The sequence below is a fragment of the Quercus robur genome, chromosome 2 (assembly GCF_932294415.1).
Source record: "Quercus robur chromosome 2, dhQueRobu3.1, whole genome shotgun sequence".
Lineage (NCBI taxonomy): Eukaryota > Viridiplantae > Streptophyta > Magnoliopsida > Fagales > Fagaceae > Quercus > Quercus robur.
Genome location: NC_065535.1, coordinates 93,055,548 through 93,073,450, shown reverse-complemented (window position 1 = coordinate 93,073,450; position 17,903 = coordinate 93,055,548). Strand labels below are relative to the sequence as shown.

Here is a 17,903-nt window from a genome sequence, read left to right as displayed (position 1 = left end):
CATTGGGATTCCATTCGCAAGCATAAACTAGTTTTGCATTGGCCTTGATCGAGGAAGTTTAGCAATCAGGTCACTATTAGTGTACAAATGATCAAACAGTTGAAATGATTGTAAAAGAGTGGAACCAAAATTTATCAAACACATTGTGAGTAACTCTTTGAAACTTTAAAATTCTAGTAAAAAAAAAAAAAAAAAAACCCAAATCAGAAACCCATTCACAAAAAACAAGAAATTACCCAATAAAAATAAACAAGAAACACATATCCATATATAGCTACAATATACAAATTTATGCAAGTTCACAATCTAGACTCACTCAAGCACTTTATCAAATACGTTATGAGCAATACTTTGAAACTTTAAAATTTAAGTAAAAAAAGCAATCAGATCCAAAACCCACCCACAAATAACATGTTATTACCCTCACAAAATCACAATTAATAAGAAATTACCCAATAAAATCACAATTTTAAGAACATAATTATTTGATCCAACTAAAAAAAAAACCCATGAAACAACGTGAAGTGTGGAAGAAATTGTGTGAGAGAGAGGCAGCGGAGTCTTCAAGGCTGAGAGAGTTGAGAGAAATTTGAGACTGATGAGAGAAATAACGTGAATAATAATGTGAATTTATTTTATATAATCGGTTTGTAATTTTGTTAATTTAGAAAGGGTAAATTGGGGAATTCATTTGGTCAATAATTTCTCTACTCTACTCTCCCTCCAAATCTCTCCAATTTGGGGGAATTAAAAATGAGGGGTTAGAGATAGTTGAAACCTCTTCAAACCCCTCCCCCTCCTTCCTTAAAAAACTTCCAAACAAGGTAAATGAATTACTCTCCCTCCTTTTACTCTACTCCCCCTCCTTTTTTAAACATCCAAACAGAGAAAGAAAAAGGTTTAATCTACAATAAAGAACATTATTGTATTCACCAACAGATTAAAATGCAATTTTGGAGCCATGGCATGAAGAAACCTTTCTTAATATTCAACCTTTGATACTCTTTTAGATATCAAATAATTTGGCAAACCAAGACTAAGGATCGTCCCCCTTAAATTTTTTTATTTTTAAAAAATAAAATTTATAGATACAACACACTCATTAGATATTACGAAAGAACTAATGAGGGGCTTCAAGTGTCACCTTCTTCAATGTAAGATCCAAATAAGGTTGTGGACTCCAAAAAATATACAGACTGCACACTAATTAGATATTACAAAAAGAACTAATGATTTGGCTTCAAGTGTCACCTTCTTGAGTGTAAGATACAGATAAAGGATGTGGACTCCATGTGTATGTTCCCAAGCCACCAGATCAGGCTAATGCAGCAAAGAATGAAAGAAACAATATTAGAAATTTTGCCAGAGATAAGATCATTTACTTGAATCTAGATACTGATGTTTGAGAACTACCAATACCTGAAAACCATTAGCAACATAATGTGGAAAATGCTCCCTAAATGTAGGGCCATGGTTTCAGCCAGCATCCAAGAAATCCATGAGTTCCCAAAGCAAAAAAGTTCAACTCGAATCCTAAACTTTTGAAATTTTGCGTAGCTACTTTGGGACTTTGAGCAAAAGTGTCCTGTTATGATTCGAACATATCACCAGAGAAGTAGTAAATAGAAAATGCATAAGAAGCTAAGGACTTGGCATGCTTCTTAACATGCTAATTACCAATAATCCCCATAGAGCAAGATACATCTGTAAATTGATGAAATTGATTCACATCCCTCAAAATTATCCTATCGTACCTAGTGCATAAAGCTCCCACTTCTACAGGGTTTGGAAAAGGTCATGGTAGACAGTCTTATCTCCAGTCCATATATTATTTATACAAACTTGGCGGTTGTGTGACAATCTCCACAAATTGGAAGGTTTTTTGTCACATAAAGTAGTACAGTAGGACTGGTGTTTAAAAGCCCAAAAGCAATGGCTAACTTTTCACAGTGGATTTTCTTTCTACTATTGAATAACATCATGCAAAACAAAACTAGTGTCAAGAGTTTAGCTAGCTGCCTTAATCTTGTCAGGCAATGCCTCCAATAACATATAAATTTCCTTCACTTGAGGGTGAGATGCATCTCCACCAAGAAATAACTAGGCTTTCCCATTTACCTCATCCAACTGCATCCAGGACTTTTCTTCATGCCATGTAATTTTAGAAGAGCTCTCAAATTGTCCACCTCTTCCCACTTGCCAACTTCAGCATACATATTTGAAAGCAGGACATAATTCCCACTATTTTCTGGTTCTAAGACAAACAACTTTCTAGCTGCAATTTCTGCAATTTCCAAATTGCAGTGGCTCCGACAAGCAGCCAACAATGCACCCCATATGCTTGGTCCTGCTTGCATGGGCATTTGATCAATAAGCTCTTTTGCTTCCACCAATCGCCCTACACGAGCCAAAAGATCAACAACACAAGCATAATGTTCAACTCTTGGTTTGATGGAGTGTTCTGTGTTCATACGGTTGAAGTATTTCAAGCCAACATCAACAAGGCCCGAATGGCCACATCCAGATAATAACCCTGTAAATGTGATGGTATCCGGTTGAATACCCTCTCCGATCATGTCCTCAAAAGTCCATGCACATTCCATTCCGCATCCATGGGAAGTGTAAGCAGTTATCATCGTATTCCAAGTAACCAAATTCTTTTCACGTATCCTATCAAAACATTGACGAGCATCAGTGAGGCTTCCACATTTAGCATACATTGCAACAAGTGCTGTCAGCACAGAGGCATTCGAGTCCAAACCAATCTTACTAGCAAAATCATGAATCCGTCTCCCACGCTCAAGACCCGACGACTCTGCACAAGCAGGAAGCACACTCGTTATTGTTACCCAATTAGGCTTCACCTCTGAATCTTCCTTCAACATCTCCTCAAATAAACACAATGCCTGCTCAGCCAATCCGTTCTGTGTGTACCCCGATATCATAGCAGTCCAAGAAACAATATTCCTACAAGGCATTGTTCTAAACAAACCCTCAGCAACAAAAATCTCCCCATCCTTCATATACCCCGCAATCAATGCATTCCAAGAAGAAACATCTCTCACAGACATTTTATCAAACACCTTATGAGCATCCCTCAACTTGCCACATTTCACATACATATCAATCAAGGAAGTCCCAACATACAAATCAAACACCAACCCAAGTCTCAAACTCATCCCATGAACACATTTCCCCATCCAACTACTCGACAAGTCCGCACAACACTTGAGCACAAAAGGGTATGTAAAGCTATCACCTTTAAGTCCAAGAGAGTGCATTTTAAAATATAAATCAATGACTGTTTTTGAATACCCATATAAAGCAGAAGCACGAAGTATAGAGTTGTATAAACGAACAGTTGGGTGATGGATTTTTTGAAACAGAGTCATGGCAGTGTTAAAATGACCAAAACTTGCATACATAGCTATCATCTTAGCAGCGAGGTAGGAATTGGGTTTGAGGCCACGAAGGGTTAAGTGAGCATGGATTTGTTGGCCTAGTTTGGAGAGGCTGAGGCCAGTTAAGAATTGGAAAATGGGTGCGTAGAAGAGAATGTGAGGTGGGTTTTGGTTGAGTAGTGGTTCTAAGAGGGCATGTAAGTGAGTGGAGGATTTGGGTTGTGATTGTGATGGTGGAACATTGGTGTACTGAGAGTGAGAGTGAGAGTGGAGGTTGGAAAGAATGCACTTGGGTTTTGGGTTTGGAATTGTGGTTGATGTTGTGCGTAAGAGTTGGACATGCAGCATTGACAGAGAGATAAATGTCTGTGTCTAACTCAACTTTACGTAGGAAATATTAGGAAAGAATGTTGGGAGTTTATCAGTGTAAAACTTAAAATTGTAGTGTAGAGGACCAATCAAATCTTTTTGCTAAAGATGATATTTGTTTCCACTGATTGAGTTTGCTAATATGCTATAAGCAAATCACCTCTAGGATATTTATTTAAGGGATAATTACAGCAAACCCACTTGGGGTTTGGCCCGTTTACACTTTACCTACCCGTGGTTTAAAACTTATCACTTTGCCCACCTGAGGTGCCTTCCGTTAGAGATCTGTTACCCACCTCTTCCTTTGCCGTTAGAAAAACACATTTTTAGAGAAAAACAAACATAACAAAGATCAAAAAGTTAGGATTTTTTTTTTTTGCTTAAGAACTTCTTTTAGAACAAAACACAAACCAACAGTATTGCTATTCTCTTGTCCATTGGTTATTCAAACATATATTCAATCCTTCACCCTTGCATGGAGCTTTGCACCCACCTTTCCTCCCGTAATTTCCACACTACCCTCGTCATTCCCTCCATCTCCGGCACCACCACCACTCATATTTCCTCTTCCTTCTCTCAAAACCCACTCATCTCGGGTCCTCCTATGCGCCCTAGATCTAATCCGACCCGCCAGCAATCTGCCCTCGAATTCCAAGCCTATATCACCACCAACAGCTCTCAATCCCAACCTCCCATCATCTGCACCATCGTCAACTTCCAAATCAGGTGGACCAAAGAGGTCTTCCAAAAATTAAACTCAGCAAAAAGTAACTGAGTTACTCCCAGCAACACTAGCGTTATTAGCCGCAGATGGAATCTCAAAATGCCAGAGCCTCCCGACAGCCTTAACCAAGTACTTCCTACAAAGAAACTCTTCAGCAAAAGACTTCTCTACTCTCCGATCAACATCGTGCAGGAACACGTGCGTCACACCGGATCCCTTCCTGTTCCTCACCATGACCGCCGTCGAGAAAATCGCACCCATCCTACCTGGCACTTCGGCGAAGTACCCTCTCGGCGCGTCGATCATTATCAAATCCCACTCCGTCTCGTACACCTCGTCGGGAAGATTCTCGAGCGCCAAACGACACCGCGTGTTGCCACGTAGGTACGCATCGGACGGCGAGCAGAGGCGTTCGGAGAGGTACGAGGAGAGGAGATGGTCGGCCTGGGAAAGCTGGGTTCGGTACTTGACCGTGTGGGCCTTCAGGTATGGCGAGTCCTTGAGAACCGTCTGGAACCATTTCGGATCTTCCTCGAGGAACACCGTTTTGCCACGCGGGTTCAGCGAGGTGCACCGTGTTGGCTGGGTGAAGCTCTTTCTTACCCGTTGCTTTTGAGCAGTGTGACTGGGATGATGGTATCACTCGCCGCCTTGGCATCTGGGCTCATGGTGATCGATCATTCTGATCGTAAAATCACGTGGGCTTTGGCTTTGTGCATAATCATGTTGTTGGCTTTTGTGGCAAGTTTTTCAATTGGAATGGGACCCATTACGTGGGTCCAGCTCTAGGTCCTCCACGTGGCAGCCCACCTGGAGGCGGAGGTGGTGGCGGTTCGCCTAAACCGGGTGATCGGCCACCGTGGGTTCCAGAAGTTGAAGGCACGATCGCGTTGATGTTCAACTTCTTTTCTTTTATTACTCTCCTAAGACTCCGACTCCAAGAACTCTCTTTATCTCTCTCTTTTGTCATAACAAATGATAGATTTAGAGTTTAAAGATTACAACACTCACAGATCTCTCTCTCCTTTTCTTCTTCCTTTGATTTGATTCATAAGAAAGAGAGAGAGTATGAGTTATGCAGTTTTAAGGCGAAGTTCTTAAGCAAAAAAAAAACCCTAACTTTTTGATCTTTGTTATGTTTGTTTTTCTCTAAAAATGTGTTTTTCTAACGGCAAAGGGAGAGGTGGGTAACAGATCTCTAACGGAAGGCACCTTAGGTGGGCAAAGTGATAAGTTTTAAACCACGGGTAGGTAAAGTGTAAACGGGCCAAACCTCAGGTGGGTTTGCTGTAATTATCCCTTTATTTAACTAAGACTGAATATATAAATAGCAATTTTAGAGAATTTGTGAATTTCACTCTAATGGTTTGCAGAGTCTATAAAAAGTTTTAAAATTCATTGAAATGTGTAAATAAGTGAATATGGATGACTAGTGATCAATGAAAAGTTGCGTTTTGAAAATGTTAACCTGAAATAACACCGTGATTGATATAAAATTATAAGTTCTCTAAAATATTGTTTTGGTTGATCCTAGTCGTTAGGGACCAAAAAAAAAAAAAAGCCTCCTTTCCCTTTTTTTTTTTTTTTTTTTCCTCCAAAATTATGCAAAACGCACATTTTGCAACTTTCTTAATCAAGCAAGAATGAGCTCACTTGGCAGACTTACCATCTTACTCAAGCAACAACTGAGCCAGCTCTTGCTCGTGTGTATGTGCACCTCACTCATATTCGTTTGACCAAAATACCGATTCACTAACTTCGTTTCTTGATCTAGGAATTCATTTACCTATCAACATTGTGACATTGTTCAAGCAAGCCACTAAACTTAGTTTTTAATTTTCAAAACTTTTTCTTTATTATGGTACTATCAAAGCAAAATTATTTATATTACAACCTATAAAAAAGAAAAGTGAAAGCATGGTGAAAGATAATAGTTTCAAATCCATTTGTCTCTTAACATTTTTTTGTTGGAATTGAAATGTACGTTAGAATTTTTTAATTTTTTAAATGACATTTTTAGATCATATTAGTTGCATAGAGCTTCAATTTGAGGTATGTTTTCCCATTTGAGGTTTTTTTTTTTTTTCTCTAAAAAAAATTCATCTGAGATATATTTTCCTGAATTAAATTTTTGTTCATAAAAATATTCTGAATTACAAGAAATACAAATGATTTTTCACGTGAGCCAATTAACAGAATTTTTTTGGGATTAAGTTTCAAGAATGCAACCAAATATAAGAAACCGAACCTAGCCAACAATCTAACAAACAACCTATAGAATCCAAGTCTAAGCCTAACTGAACATAGCCATGCCTATTTTTGGGTCTACCAGTTTTTGTCCATTACTCTCATTAATACCAATTAAAAAAGAAGGGGCCCAAAGTAAGTGCGTGTGTGTCCATTATTGCATTAAAACCTAGGATAAATAAGGCCCAAAGTAATTACATAAGTGTGTGTGTGGTCCATCATCCATGGAAATTTACAATGATTGGCACAGATCTCAAAGTCAAAGCCCAGATTAGCTGAAATGGGTCTGCCACTTTATATCCATTAGTACATTGACACCGGTTAAAAAAAAGGGTTTTATTACCTAACGCACCTAAAACATGTATTAATAAACTATTTTAATTTTTTTTTTAAGAAAAAAAAATGACTAATTTTTTGATAACTTTTTCAATTTTTCATAATTTTTTTTTAAAATAAATAATTAATATATGCCTTAAGAGTATTCATTAATTGGACCCTTAAAAAAAAGGCCCAAAGTAGGGTGTGTATCTATTATTTAATTAACACCTATCAAAAAATGCAAGGCCCAAAGAAAGTAAAGCTCCGTTTAGATCACATCTACACATCTGCGTTTTGGCCTTTTTTTTTTAACCAATGCCTCTTACACTGTTCATGTATAGTGTTTTCAGCAGTGAACAGTAACTTATAAATTTATTTTATTTTTAGTAATAAATTTTCAGTTTTCAGCAAAATAAGCGATATCTAAACACACACTAAGTAAAAGAGAGAGATTCTGTCTTTTTAAGAAACATGATTTGTGTATTTTTACTTGAAATGTAGAAAGTTCATTTCACATTTTCACGGTTAACGTTTTATTTTAAGTTGAATTATAACTCATAACATTTGGATTTAGAGATAATTAATATAATATAAAGACGTAACATTCTTATTCTACATACTTATCTCAAACCTAATGATAGAGATACTTGAAAACATAACGTCTCAAACTAGTGTTGGATAATATTAACTCTTTTTGCTTTTTATCTCACCTTTTACTAAGTAAATAACAAAGTTAACCTTTTTAAAAATAAGTGAATTTATATCTTTTCGTTTTGCCTTTAGTAAATAAGATACCAAAATCTATGTGAAACAGATAATCAAGTCTAGAAGGATGTATAATATTGATATAGAAATGATAACCGTATAAAATACCGAAGGAGTAGGTGGGATGGTTGGTCCAAATTAAATTATATTTTTTACAAAGAAATAATTAAGCCATGCAACATTTTGAAGCTTTTAAATTGTAGGTTGGCTTAGAAGAGGCATAGCAGCTTAGGCCAGAGCCAGACTGTCCTTGCGTGACTATCAGTATTTTGATTTGGTCTTTGGCTATTAGTTTGCTATAATTTTTTTTTTTTTTTTTTTACCGAATATAAAATATAACTTGTTTAGTTGATACCTAATAGCAAATAAATTCTTTTAACCCTTCAACGATTTTAATAATAATCTTATGTATCGGATATATATATTCTCGGTTATAATATGTGCGCGTTATAAATTATAATGGTATGAAACTGATATGCATGTATGTGAACTGTGAAACATAAGATATCTTCTCTAAAAAAAACCTGAATTCTATGGTATTTAGTCAACATCCTCATATGTCTCCCATAGTTTTGTTATTTAGCTTTCAATTTCTGAATTTTAAAATGTTCCAACTTTTTTTGTTTAGTAGACTATCCATAAGTTGTTGAAAACCTTCTCATTTTGCATGTTCCTGAGAGCAGAGTAGTTCAAATTTGGAGCCCACAGCTTCGTGCATGCACATGCGGGAAAAGTTGTCCATATGTTTATACTTTATATCCCATTTGATTATCAGCCCCGGCCATATATTGTTGACCAGTGCAGTTTTGTCCAATCATCGATCTTCTTCTAGGTGACTCTGGTAAGTATGTTCCTTCTCGAGATAATTATTAGATATTTTTAGAGTAAGTGACGTAGTGCTCTCATATTTTACATTTATCATGGATACTACCAAAAGTTTAATTAGTTGGATTTCTTATGAGAGAATGAAGTATCGTGTTACCGTATTCTGAGAGTATTTAATAATTACTCGTTCATTCCTTCTCTCATTGTCTTTTAATTAATATTTTTTTTTTTGGGTTGCACTCTTGCTTGTACTTATTTTAATTTTAAGAGTTGATTTGATCATTGGATGCATTGAAAATCTATGTTTAGCATTTGATTTTGTCATTTTGTGATGTGATTTCGTTTCTAAAATGGTATGGGTCCATTTTTCCTCAATTTAAAAGGACTTTTCTCGTATCTATGATAATCCTTTATTATCATTGATAAATATGTTAATTGCGCTATTTTCGGTTGTGGAATTAATTAAGTACCAAGTGTCAACATCAATACTATTTCAACTTGGTCTTCTTTTATTCATGCTATGAATAGTGCTGTTTTTGGAGCAAATGAGATTTTGTCCTCATATATATATTTTTTTTAATCTAGCAATATATCCCTGTTTTGAAACTATTTAGATTCGTGTCCCTATTTTGAAACTTGATTTTCTCAAAATCGAGTTTCAATGTAAAACTCAATTTGTAAAAAATCGAGTATAGGTGATCAAACTTAAAAAAAAAAAAAAAAAATATATATATATATATATATATTATTGAACTGTTCCATGAACTCGAGTTCCTTTCAAGAAACTCGAGTTCAGGAAGCTTGAGTTCCATTAAAGAAACTTGAGTTACATGAAATCGAGTTCCTTGAATGGAACTCGAGCTCCACGAACTTGAGTTCCACAATTTATTTATTTATTTTTTAAGTTTCATTTGGCATAACTCGATTTTAAACCAATCAAGTTTTACATTGAAACTCGATTTTAAGAAAATCAAGTTTCAAAACAAGGACAGAGACCTAAATAGTTTCAAAACAGAGACATATTGCTAGATTTTTTTTTTTTTTTTTTAAAAATAAGGTCAAAAGCCTAGAATTCACGCAGTTTTTGTAGTTTTATTTATGAGTAATGCTATAGACACAAACTATTTTACAACATTTTTACAAATTGATGTGACAAATTCTTACTAGTTCTAATATGGGTCCATTACTAACATCACATTTTTACTTACAATAACTATTTGAAAAATGCTAAAGTCACATTAGCAATTTGTAAAAATATTGTAAAATAGTTTGTGTTTGTAGCATTACTTTTTATTTATATTTCTTTGCTGCCTTTTACTTTAATGTAAATAAGAGTAACTTGTATCACGCCCTTTGATTAATGCAAGTAAATTTCTTCAATTTCATAATTGTTGGACATATTTGCATTAGTTTAAATATTATTTTCCAACCTCTCCTCCCTAACAAGTCATTTTGATTGAGACATATGAAATCCATTTGATTCACTTGAAAAAAAATTCAATTCAATCATTTGAGTTAGTAAATAATTTTTTGTAAAACAATTTTTCTTCCTTATCAATCCCCATTAAAAGAGAATGATTGGAAAGTGTAATTTATTATTTTTAAAATTAAATTACATCTAATATTATAGAGTTTAAAATATAATTTTCCCTTCTTTTTTTTTAATCTAAATTTTTTTAATTAAAATTTTCTGGTAGAAACTTAAAATATGGAATTTGTTAGGGGCACCTCAAAGTTTAGGGGCCCTTAACCCAATCCAAAGGCCTTTCTATCTTGTATAAGTTTAGTGTCACACATTTTGGCACAACAAATGTCACAACTCACCTATATGACAAGTTATGATTGATGGAGGGATGCTATTATACAGACTCACTATCATCCATTTACCAATCATAACTCACTACAGGATGAGTTGTAACATTTATTGTGTGGCAGGAGACTTGTTCTTCTATCTTTGGTACTTTGTGGGAGTCCTTTGTGGACTGACTCAGATCTTTTCTTTTTCCTTTTAAAAAGTAAAGTCATATTTTCATAGACAAATAATAATAATAAAAAAAATTCATAGACAAAATAAAGCGGGCCTTTCCCGTCGCACGTTGGGCTGCCTCTAAAAGACAAATTTTTTTTGTCCTTGTAACCCAAATTATTAAGAAGATTCTTTTTTTTTTTTCAACAAAAACAAGAAGATTCTTTTTCGTTTAATCTCCAACGGGGATCCCCAGTTGTTCTATTTTTGTAGTTGAAATATATTTTTAGTATTGACTAGGTCTTTTAAATAAGCAGAAAAAGAATGAGTCACATATGGAATTTTATATCAAACTTAGGATTTTTTTTTTTTTAATAAAAATTATCTATATGAAACTAATAAAACTAGGAATACAACAAAAATTCACATAAATTAACAAACTTAGAGGGCCTATCTTAATAAGGCTATAAATAAATTGAGATGTTTATGAACTTTTAGGGTCTTTTTTTTTTAGAAGGAATAGTTAGGATTTGATTAGGAAAAAACTTATTTATTTTTGTTCATTTAGTAAATGAGTCAAGTTCAAGTATAAGTTTAGATTTGACTATTGGATATGATAATATACTCATGAATAAGCTTGTGAGTACGAGACTCCATTAAAGTATATATAAGTATAATATTAAATGTTTATATGTATAAATATACTTATATAGACTTAAAATTAGATTGTGTAAGTTTATAAATAAATTTATAAGATATCAAATTATTATTTGTAGTTTATTCATAATATAAATGATATATTTTGTAGTAAAATTATATATAATTATTAACAATACAAGGTTGTTGAATATAGTTTTTATAAGTTCATAAATAAATTTTTTTATCTAATTAACTCAAATAATATAATTTCAACCAAAAACTTAGTTGTTAATTATTAGTATATATTTGTGAAAAGGTAAAAAAAAAAATCATAATTTTTACTATATACTGAAGAAGAATAGGTTAATTAAGTAGTTAGTGTCTTTTTAAAAAAGGCAACTTATAAGAAAAACTCCAGTTTATTGAATAAGAAATATTGAACCAAATTTGAACATGCTTTTTTTTTCTTGTCTATTTGCACTGTAATAATTACTACTTGGTATATAAATACAAAAAATTTAGGAGTTGAGCCAATTAAAATCATGATTTTAAAAACTAGATTTGATTAGTCGGTTCCATTGGAAACTGGAGCCTAATATGGTCTGGTAAAAATCAACAATTCAACCATAAAAATTTTCAATTGAGTAATAATAACAAAAGACTAGAAAAATTTTCAATTATTTGACCGGTCCAGTCTTTAAAACAAGGACTAAAACCCATTCCTTTTTCTTATTTTGAGCTGTACTTTTAATAGAGGTGTCTAATATTATTATTATTATTATTATTATGTGAGTGCATTACAGTTGTGAAATATTTTACTTATTGCATTTTATATTTTCTTCGCTGTTTCTTCCTTGTTCATTCAACTCCTCTCAGACACATTCATGACTCTGGCTCTGGCTCTTTCTCTGACTCACCCACTTCTGCTCAAACCTCAACGCCACGGTCTTGACCTTTAGCCTTTTGTTTCCTCAAGGACCCGACCCGACGCTTTGGGACCAAACACAGGTGAGTCTTTTTGTTTTTGATTGAAACTGAACTAAACATGAGTGGGAAAGAGTGTAAACTCTAGAGCTGAAAAATGAAGTACTTATGTTTCTTTTTTTTTTTTTAGACATGGGAGTTTTTGAGAAAATCCCATGTGTTAGTTAAGGAATCTGAATTATGATCACTTTAGCTGAACTTGTTAAATGCTTTGAATGAATAGCGTTTTTAATTTGTATTGTATGGAAGGTGAAAATCAAAAGTTCATGGTTGTTGTGATGAGAGTGGAGAGTGGGTGGGTGATTGCTTGTGTTGTTTTGGAACCATATAGGAAAAGGTGAGAGAGGGGAGCTGATTATTTGTTTTGGGCTGTTATGGGTTGTTTTTGGTTAGGATTTTGGAAAGTGGGTATAACTAGTTTAAGAGAATGGGGAGATGTATTGTGCTCGTGTGAAGCAAGATTTATGCGGGTTTTAGTTAGCTCAATTGGTAAAGAATTGGGTTCAAATCTCGCTTACATTGGAGACTTAGCCTGACTGTAAAAGACGATTATCATGGAGTAGATACTAGAGGTTTGCCTATAATGTCTTGAAAATTAGGATTTTAAGCCTTCTTGAGCTGGTTGAAGTTGAAGCCAAAGTCCATAGAGAGAGAGAGAGAGAGTGTGTGATTTGGGTGGGGTTGTCCTTGTGATTCGTGCACAGGCTACAGGGTGTTATTATAATCCCCATCGTAAGTAAGTAGGAGACATTGTTTAATTTCAATTACCAAAACTTTAATAGTTATAATAATAGTTATGGATGGAATACAAAGTTCATTTTGGGAACTGTATCTGTTTGTTCAACTAATCCCTCCCGCAATCATTACTATTATTGAAATTCCCACATTATTTTTTATTTACTGTAGACTTTAGAGAGCCAAACCCAACACTTTGTTTAGAGCTAGATACAGAGAAAGAGAGTCAAAGGATCTCATGCCCCCAATTCTCAAATGTTGTTATGAAGAAAGGTAAGTTGAAGGGTCTTTTATATATTTATTTTAATTATTTATTCTTGTTTTGTTTTAGTTTCATATCATCTTCTAGTTTTGCTTTTCTTTCTTTTCAAACTGCTTATTATGTGGTTTTGACTTTGGTTGCTATCTGTTTGCTCTTGGTTTTTGTTTGTGCTTAAGTAGTGAGCTACTTTTGGTTGGGATTTCATTTGTGGTTTGCTCATTTCTTAGCTAAACTTGAAGGATTTATTATTATTTTTTTTCTATGTGGGCCAACAGGTAACACCTTGGTTTGAATAAATTTTTTTGCTTATAGTTATAGTACTTCCTTTTATATCAATTATCTTTTGGGTGCAAGAGTTTTGTTGGCATGTTTTGGTTGCTTACCCACTTACCACTCCAAAGTTTGTTGATTTTATAAGTATTTTGTCATTCTTTTGTAAATAATTTGAAGTGCAAATTGATTTCTCAGAATCGTATTTTCTGTTTATTTGAAAAGAAAATGCAGGAAAAGGAAAGTCCTGAGATTATTGGTTTGGGACTTGGATGGATTATGCTAAAAGCTCAACTTAACTGATCATATTTAGATCATTTGCTTATTTGAGTTTCTCATGTTATCAGACTTAAAAGAGCAAAAGATCAATTCTTCCAAAATAGGATATAAGTTCCAGTTAAAGTGTGAAAAATAAAGCAATGTTAATGAAACAACTATAAGCATAATCCTGCTTTGTGATATTGGTGTAAAAGCAAGCAGAGGAAGTACCTAATGCAATACTACTAGATTTTAATAAATAATACCCACAAGGAAAATTATGAGATGCCTGCAACAAAAAGACATATATTGGAACCACTTATGGCATGGAAAATCTTGACAAAGAGGGGAGTCACGTGTATGCTGAGTCCAACCCTTCCAAAAAGAGTCAAAAGAAATGTTTTACCTAAGATGAAAACTGATTTGATTCTAAGCTTGCTTAGATATCAATATTTTTAGCTCTAACACAGCTTCCCTTCTTTGAGAAACTAGCTGATGTGCCTAATTTCGATAAGATATCTTTCTTTCTTAAGGAATTATTAAGCATATTCTTTTCTTCTATCTAAATGTTGCCAATAAACAAAAGGAATGTCAGACAAGAAAGCAAGATCTTGTTCACATTTAGTATCTTTTATACATATGTTTGCAGAAGCCAAAACAGAAGTTACCTTTTGATTGAACAAAATTGGTTGCATGTTAAAAATCTGTTAGTGTGTTCTTTCTAATCGGTTCTGGTTGATTCTTTATTTCCATTTATTAATCCAGTAATGAATTGGATTGAGAGGTTCAGACAGAGGCCCATACAACAAATTCTTGTTTTCCTGTATCAATGATGCTACTCCTTGTAATTTGTTGTTCGGTTGTTGAAATTAGTAGTATTTAGCATGAGTTGATAGGCTGCTTGTTTGGTGCAAATGGTCAAGAAATTCCTAATGTTTGACAAAACTCATATCAATGCATGGGCCCTTAGATACATAAATAATCTATGTATGAGTATATTTCCACACAAATGATGTAACCCTGTTTCTTCTTTTGGTCAAAGTGTAACCTATTTTTCAACAAACTGACCACATGTTGATAGTTTGGCAATAAGACTTTTATTTTTTATTTTTTATTTTTATCCTACATCAGCTTATCATCATTTTACTTTTATGAACTACAATTCTGATGGCTCCTCTTCACCTCTCTGTTTTAGATTTTCATTTTTAATAAAGGGTATTTCTTACTTGCTGCAAATTGTTAAAATTATCACCGCAAGAATAGGAACATTAAATGGGAACACCTGATAACATAGATGGAAGTTTTTGTTTGCTGCCTAATTGTCACTTGTCTCCTGATGCCACAGGGTTCTTGAACTATTTAAGAATAGATCTACAATGGCAAAAGATTTGTGACCATAATGGATCCTCAGGCTTTTATTAGATTGTCTATAGGCTCATTGTGGCTGAGGATACCTGGAGCAGCTTTGAACTCTGTGAATTCTGGAATTCATGCAATCTCTTCGCCATGTTCATGCGAAATTCGTCTTCGAGGTTTTCCCGTGCAGACTACATCAGTACCCTTAATAACCTCTCCTGAAGTTACACATGATTCTCACAGCATTGCCTCGAGCTTTTATCTTGAAGAATCTGATCTGAACGCATTGTTGGCACCTGGCTGTTTTTATAGCAGTCATTCGTGTTTGGAGATTGCTGTTTTTTCAGGAAGGAAGGGGTCCCATTGTGGTGTAGGCATCAAGAGGCAGCAGATTGGGACGTTTAAACTGGAGGTAGGTCCTGAATGGGGTGAAGGGAGGCCAGTGATTCTTTTTAATGGTTGGATTGGTATTGGCAAAAGCAAGCAGGAAAGTGGAAGACCAGGAGCAGAGCTTCATTTGAGAGTGAAACTGGACCCTGATCCAAGATACGTTTTCAAGTTTGAAGATTTGACCAGATTGAGTCCTCAAATAGTTCAACTTCAAGGTTCCATTAAGCAGCCTATCTTCAGTTGCAAGTTTAGTCGAGAAAGGTGATATGATTTACATGATCTCTTCTACTTTGATCAGTCATATAAAACCTTCAAACTTGATAAGAGGATTACCTTCCATGCCAAAATCTATGATAGCTTTTTTTAAAAAAATTTTTGGGGTTGTCCGTTGTCATCCCAAATATATGAAACTTTCCAAAAGTGAATATTTCATTTTCTATATTATCCTTTTTATAAATAAAAAAATACAGAAAAGATTATTATTAAAAGTCGTTCCATTTCTAAGAAAGAGTAAAGGACATTTTAAGAAGATTATTATATTTTTTATTTTTCATTAATAATTGTGTCATTTCAAATGTTTTATCTATAGTGTGGAGAGTATCTAATATTGATATCTTGAGAAAAATTTAATATTCTTATTAAGTTTTCAAAAGGTCTTGCTAGCTTTAGATTCTTGTAGGATGGGTAAGCTTTATGAATGGTGTAGTTTTGGCTACATCTGTTTCAGGAGATACTCCTTTAAGGTAGATGGAACTTTGGGTGACATGCACCTTGTGAGTGAAAGAAGCATGAAACTTTTCTTCCTTATAATAGAATTGGCAAAGGAAGTGATCTTTCTTGATGCTCTATTTGACCACCAATGAACAATGGGAAATGTAACCATGGGTCTCTTGCTTTTTGTGACAAATATTGTGCATGAAAAGTATTTTTATACTATTTTCTTGTTTCCGTTTCTCTGTTAGTCATGTAATTGAGTAGGATGAACTTTTGTTTTACATTAATTTTTTGATAGTGATTAATGATAATGAATTGACAGGGTACCCCAGGTGGATCCATTGAGCACTTACTGGTCAGTTTCTGCTGATGGTTCTGACCTAGAGATGGAGAGAAGAGAAAGGAAGGGGTGGAAGGTGAAGATACATGATCTCTCTGGCTCGGCTGTTGCCGCCGCCTTTATTACAACTCCATTTGTGCCAGCAACAGGTTGTGATTGGGTGGCCAGGTCCAACCCAGGAGCTTGGTTAATTGTTCGCCCTGATATTTGCAGGCCTGAGAGTTGGCAGCCATGGGGAAAGCTTGAGGCATGGCGTGAACGTGGCATCAGAGATTCTGTCTGCTGTCGATTTCGCCTTCTTTCTGATGGCCAAGAGGGAGGGGAGCTTCTCGTGTCTGAGATTTTTATCAATGCTGAAAAGGGTGGGGAGTTTTTCATAGACACTGACAGACAGATGCGAGCAGCAGCAGCAAGTCCAATACCAAGCCCGCAAAGCAGTGGAGACTTTGCAGCTTTGGCTTTAGCTGTTGGAGGTTTTGTCATGAGCTGTAGAGTGCAAGGGGAAGGGAAGAGTAGCAAGCCATTGGTACAACTGGCCATGCGACATGTAACATGTGTGGAGGATGCTGCCATTTTCATGGCACTTGCAGCAGCTGTTGATCTCAGCATTGAGGCATGCAGGCCCTTCCGTAGGAAGATCAAGAGAGGGTCTCACCATTCTTTGTGATGTATGTAGAAAATTGTGATGATTAATTTCCACGAACACAATACTTTTTCTATGATTGCTGGGATATTTGGCATTGTACAGGATTCCCTAATTAGATACTGACTTCCAAAAATTGTTTGACTCAAGCATAGTATTTACAGATTGCAAGAGAGCAATCTGCCCATGCATCACTTGGGGCTTTTGTACATTTTTTTGGGTTTCTGGGGGTGGTATTTTCTTTCCAAAATCCACCAGAAGTTGTGAACTTAGTTGCTGTTCATATTTCCACAGAGGATATTCCCAAAACTTTTAAAGTTATTAAAGGCTGAATTAACAGATTGTCATAGGGTTTAACTAATTGGGACACAGGTAACTAGTTGACTTGCTGGGAGTAGGGTAATCCATATTGATAACCTCTCTTATATCCTGTTTACTACAGTTCTTTCCAAAAAAATTGAGTATGTTTTGTCCACTCTATTGCAATATGAGCAGAATTAAGTGAAAAGCATTTTGGACTGAAATCTTGTTAACTGAAATATGGTTTGTCCTGATTTCCTATGGAGTATGACTTAGATGTGTTGAGCTAAGGGCTTCCCACCTGAACTAAAGGAAAGGGCTTAATGCATTGTGTTGTGCTGCTTTTCAGGCGTTCAAAGTAGAAGAATGTTTATTGCTGCCAGCTCTTCAGCCAAAA

At 34.8% G+C, this 17,903-nt stretch overlaps 3 protein-coding genes across 4 annotated transcripts; 1 reads left to right on the top strand and 2 right to left on the bottom strand.

The window, feature by feature from the left end:
• Positions 1-436: 436 nt before the first annotated feature.
• LOC126715879 (pentatricopeptide repeat-containing protein At5g56310-like) lies at positions 437-3,907 on the bottom strand. The gene is made up of 3 exons (XM_050416719.1): positions 1,420-3,907; positions 1,252-1,320; positions 437-569 (listed from the first exon to the last, which is right to left on the bottom strand). Exon 1 carries the CDS (start codon positions 3,747-3,749, stop codon positions 2,115-2,117), a length of 1,635 nt encoding a protein of 544 aa, XP_050272676.1. The 5' UTR covers positions 3,750-3,907; the 3' UTR covers positions 437-569; positions 1,252-1,320; positions 1,420-2,114.
• Positions 3,908-4,518: 611 nt separating this feature from the next.
• LOC126705542 (probable methyltransferase At1g27930) lies at positions 4,519-5,264 on the bottom strand. Its single transcript, XM_050404600.1, has 2 exons — positions 5,193-5,264; positions 4,519-5,076 (listed from the first exon to the last, which is right to left on the bottom strand). The coding sequence occupies exons 1-2, from the start codon at positions 5,262-5,264 to the stop codon at positions 4,528-4,530; spliced, it is 621 nt and encodes a 206-aa protein (XP_050260557.1). The 3' UTR covers positions 4,519-4,527.
• A 6,812-nt stretch (positions 5,265-12,076) lies between these two features.
• On the top strand, positions 12,077-17,417 carry LOC126715877 (uncharacterized). Of its 2 annotated transcripts, XM_050416712.1 has the most exons (4): positions 12,077-12,262; positions 13,145-13,246; positions 15,109-15,770; positions 16,546-17,417. In XM_050416712.1, exons 3-4 carry the CDS (start codon positions 15,163-15,165, stop codon positions 17,228-17,230), a joined length of 1,293 nt encoding a protein of 430 aa, XP_050272669.1. In that variant the 5' UTR covers positions 12,077-12,262; positions 13,145-13,246; positions 15,109-15,162; the 3' UTR covers positions 17,231-17,417. The 2 variants fall into 2 exon arrangements, with proteins under 2 accessions (XP_050272669.1, XP_050272670.1); XM_050416713.1 differs by lacking the exon at positions 13,145-13,246.
• Positions 17,418-17,903: the final 486 nt, after the last annotated feature.

Coding starts and splice junctions, on each gene's coding strand:
- LOC126705542 (XM_050404600.1), bottom strand. CDS start 5,264: ATGGGTCCCATTCCAATTGAAAAACTTGCCACAAAAGCCAACAACATG. Junction 5,077..5,192: donor TGCACAAAGCCAAAGCCCAC/GTGATTTTACGA, acceptor AGCTTCACCCAG/CCAACACGGTGCACCTCGCT.
- LOC126715879 (XM_050416719.1), bottom strand. CDS start 3,749: ATGCTGCATGTCCAACTCTTACGCACAACATCAACCACAATTCCAAAC.
- LOC126715877 (XM_050416713.1), top strand. CDS start 15,163: ATGGATCCTCAGGCTTTTATTAGATTGTCTATAGGCTCATTGTGGCTG. Junction 15,771..16,545: donor TGCAAGTTTAGTCGAGAAAG/GTGATATGATTT, acceptor ATGAATTGACAG/GGTACCCCAGGTGGATCCAT.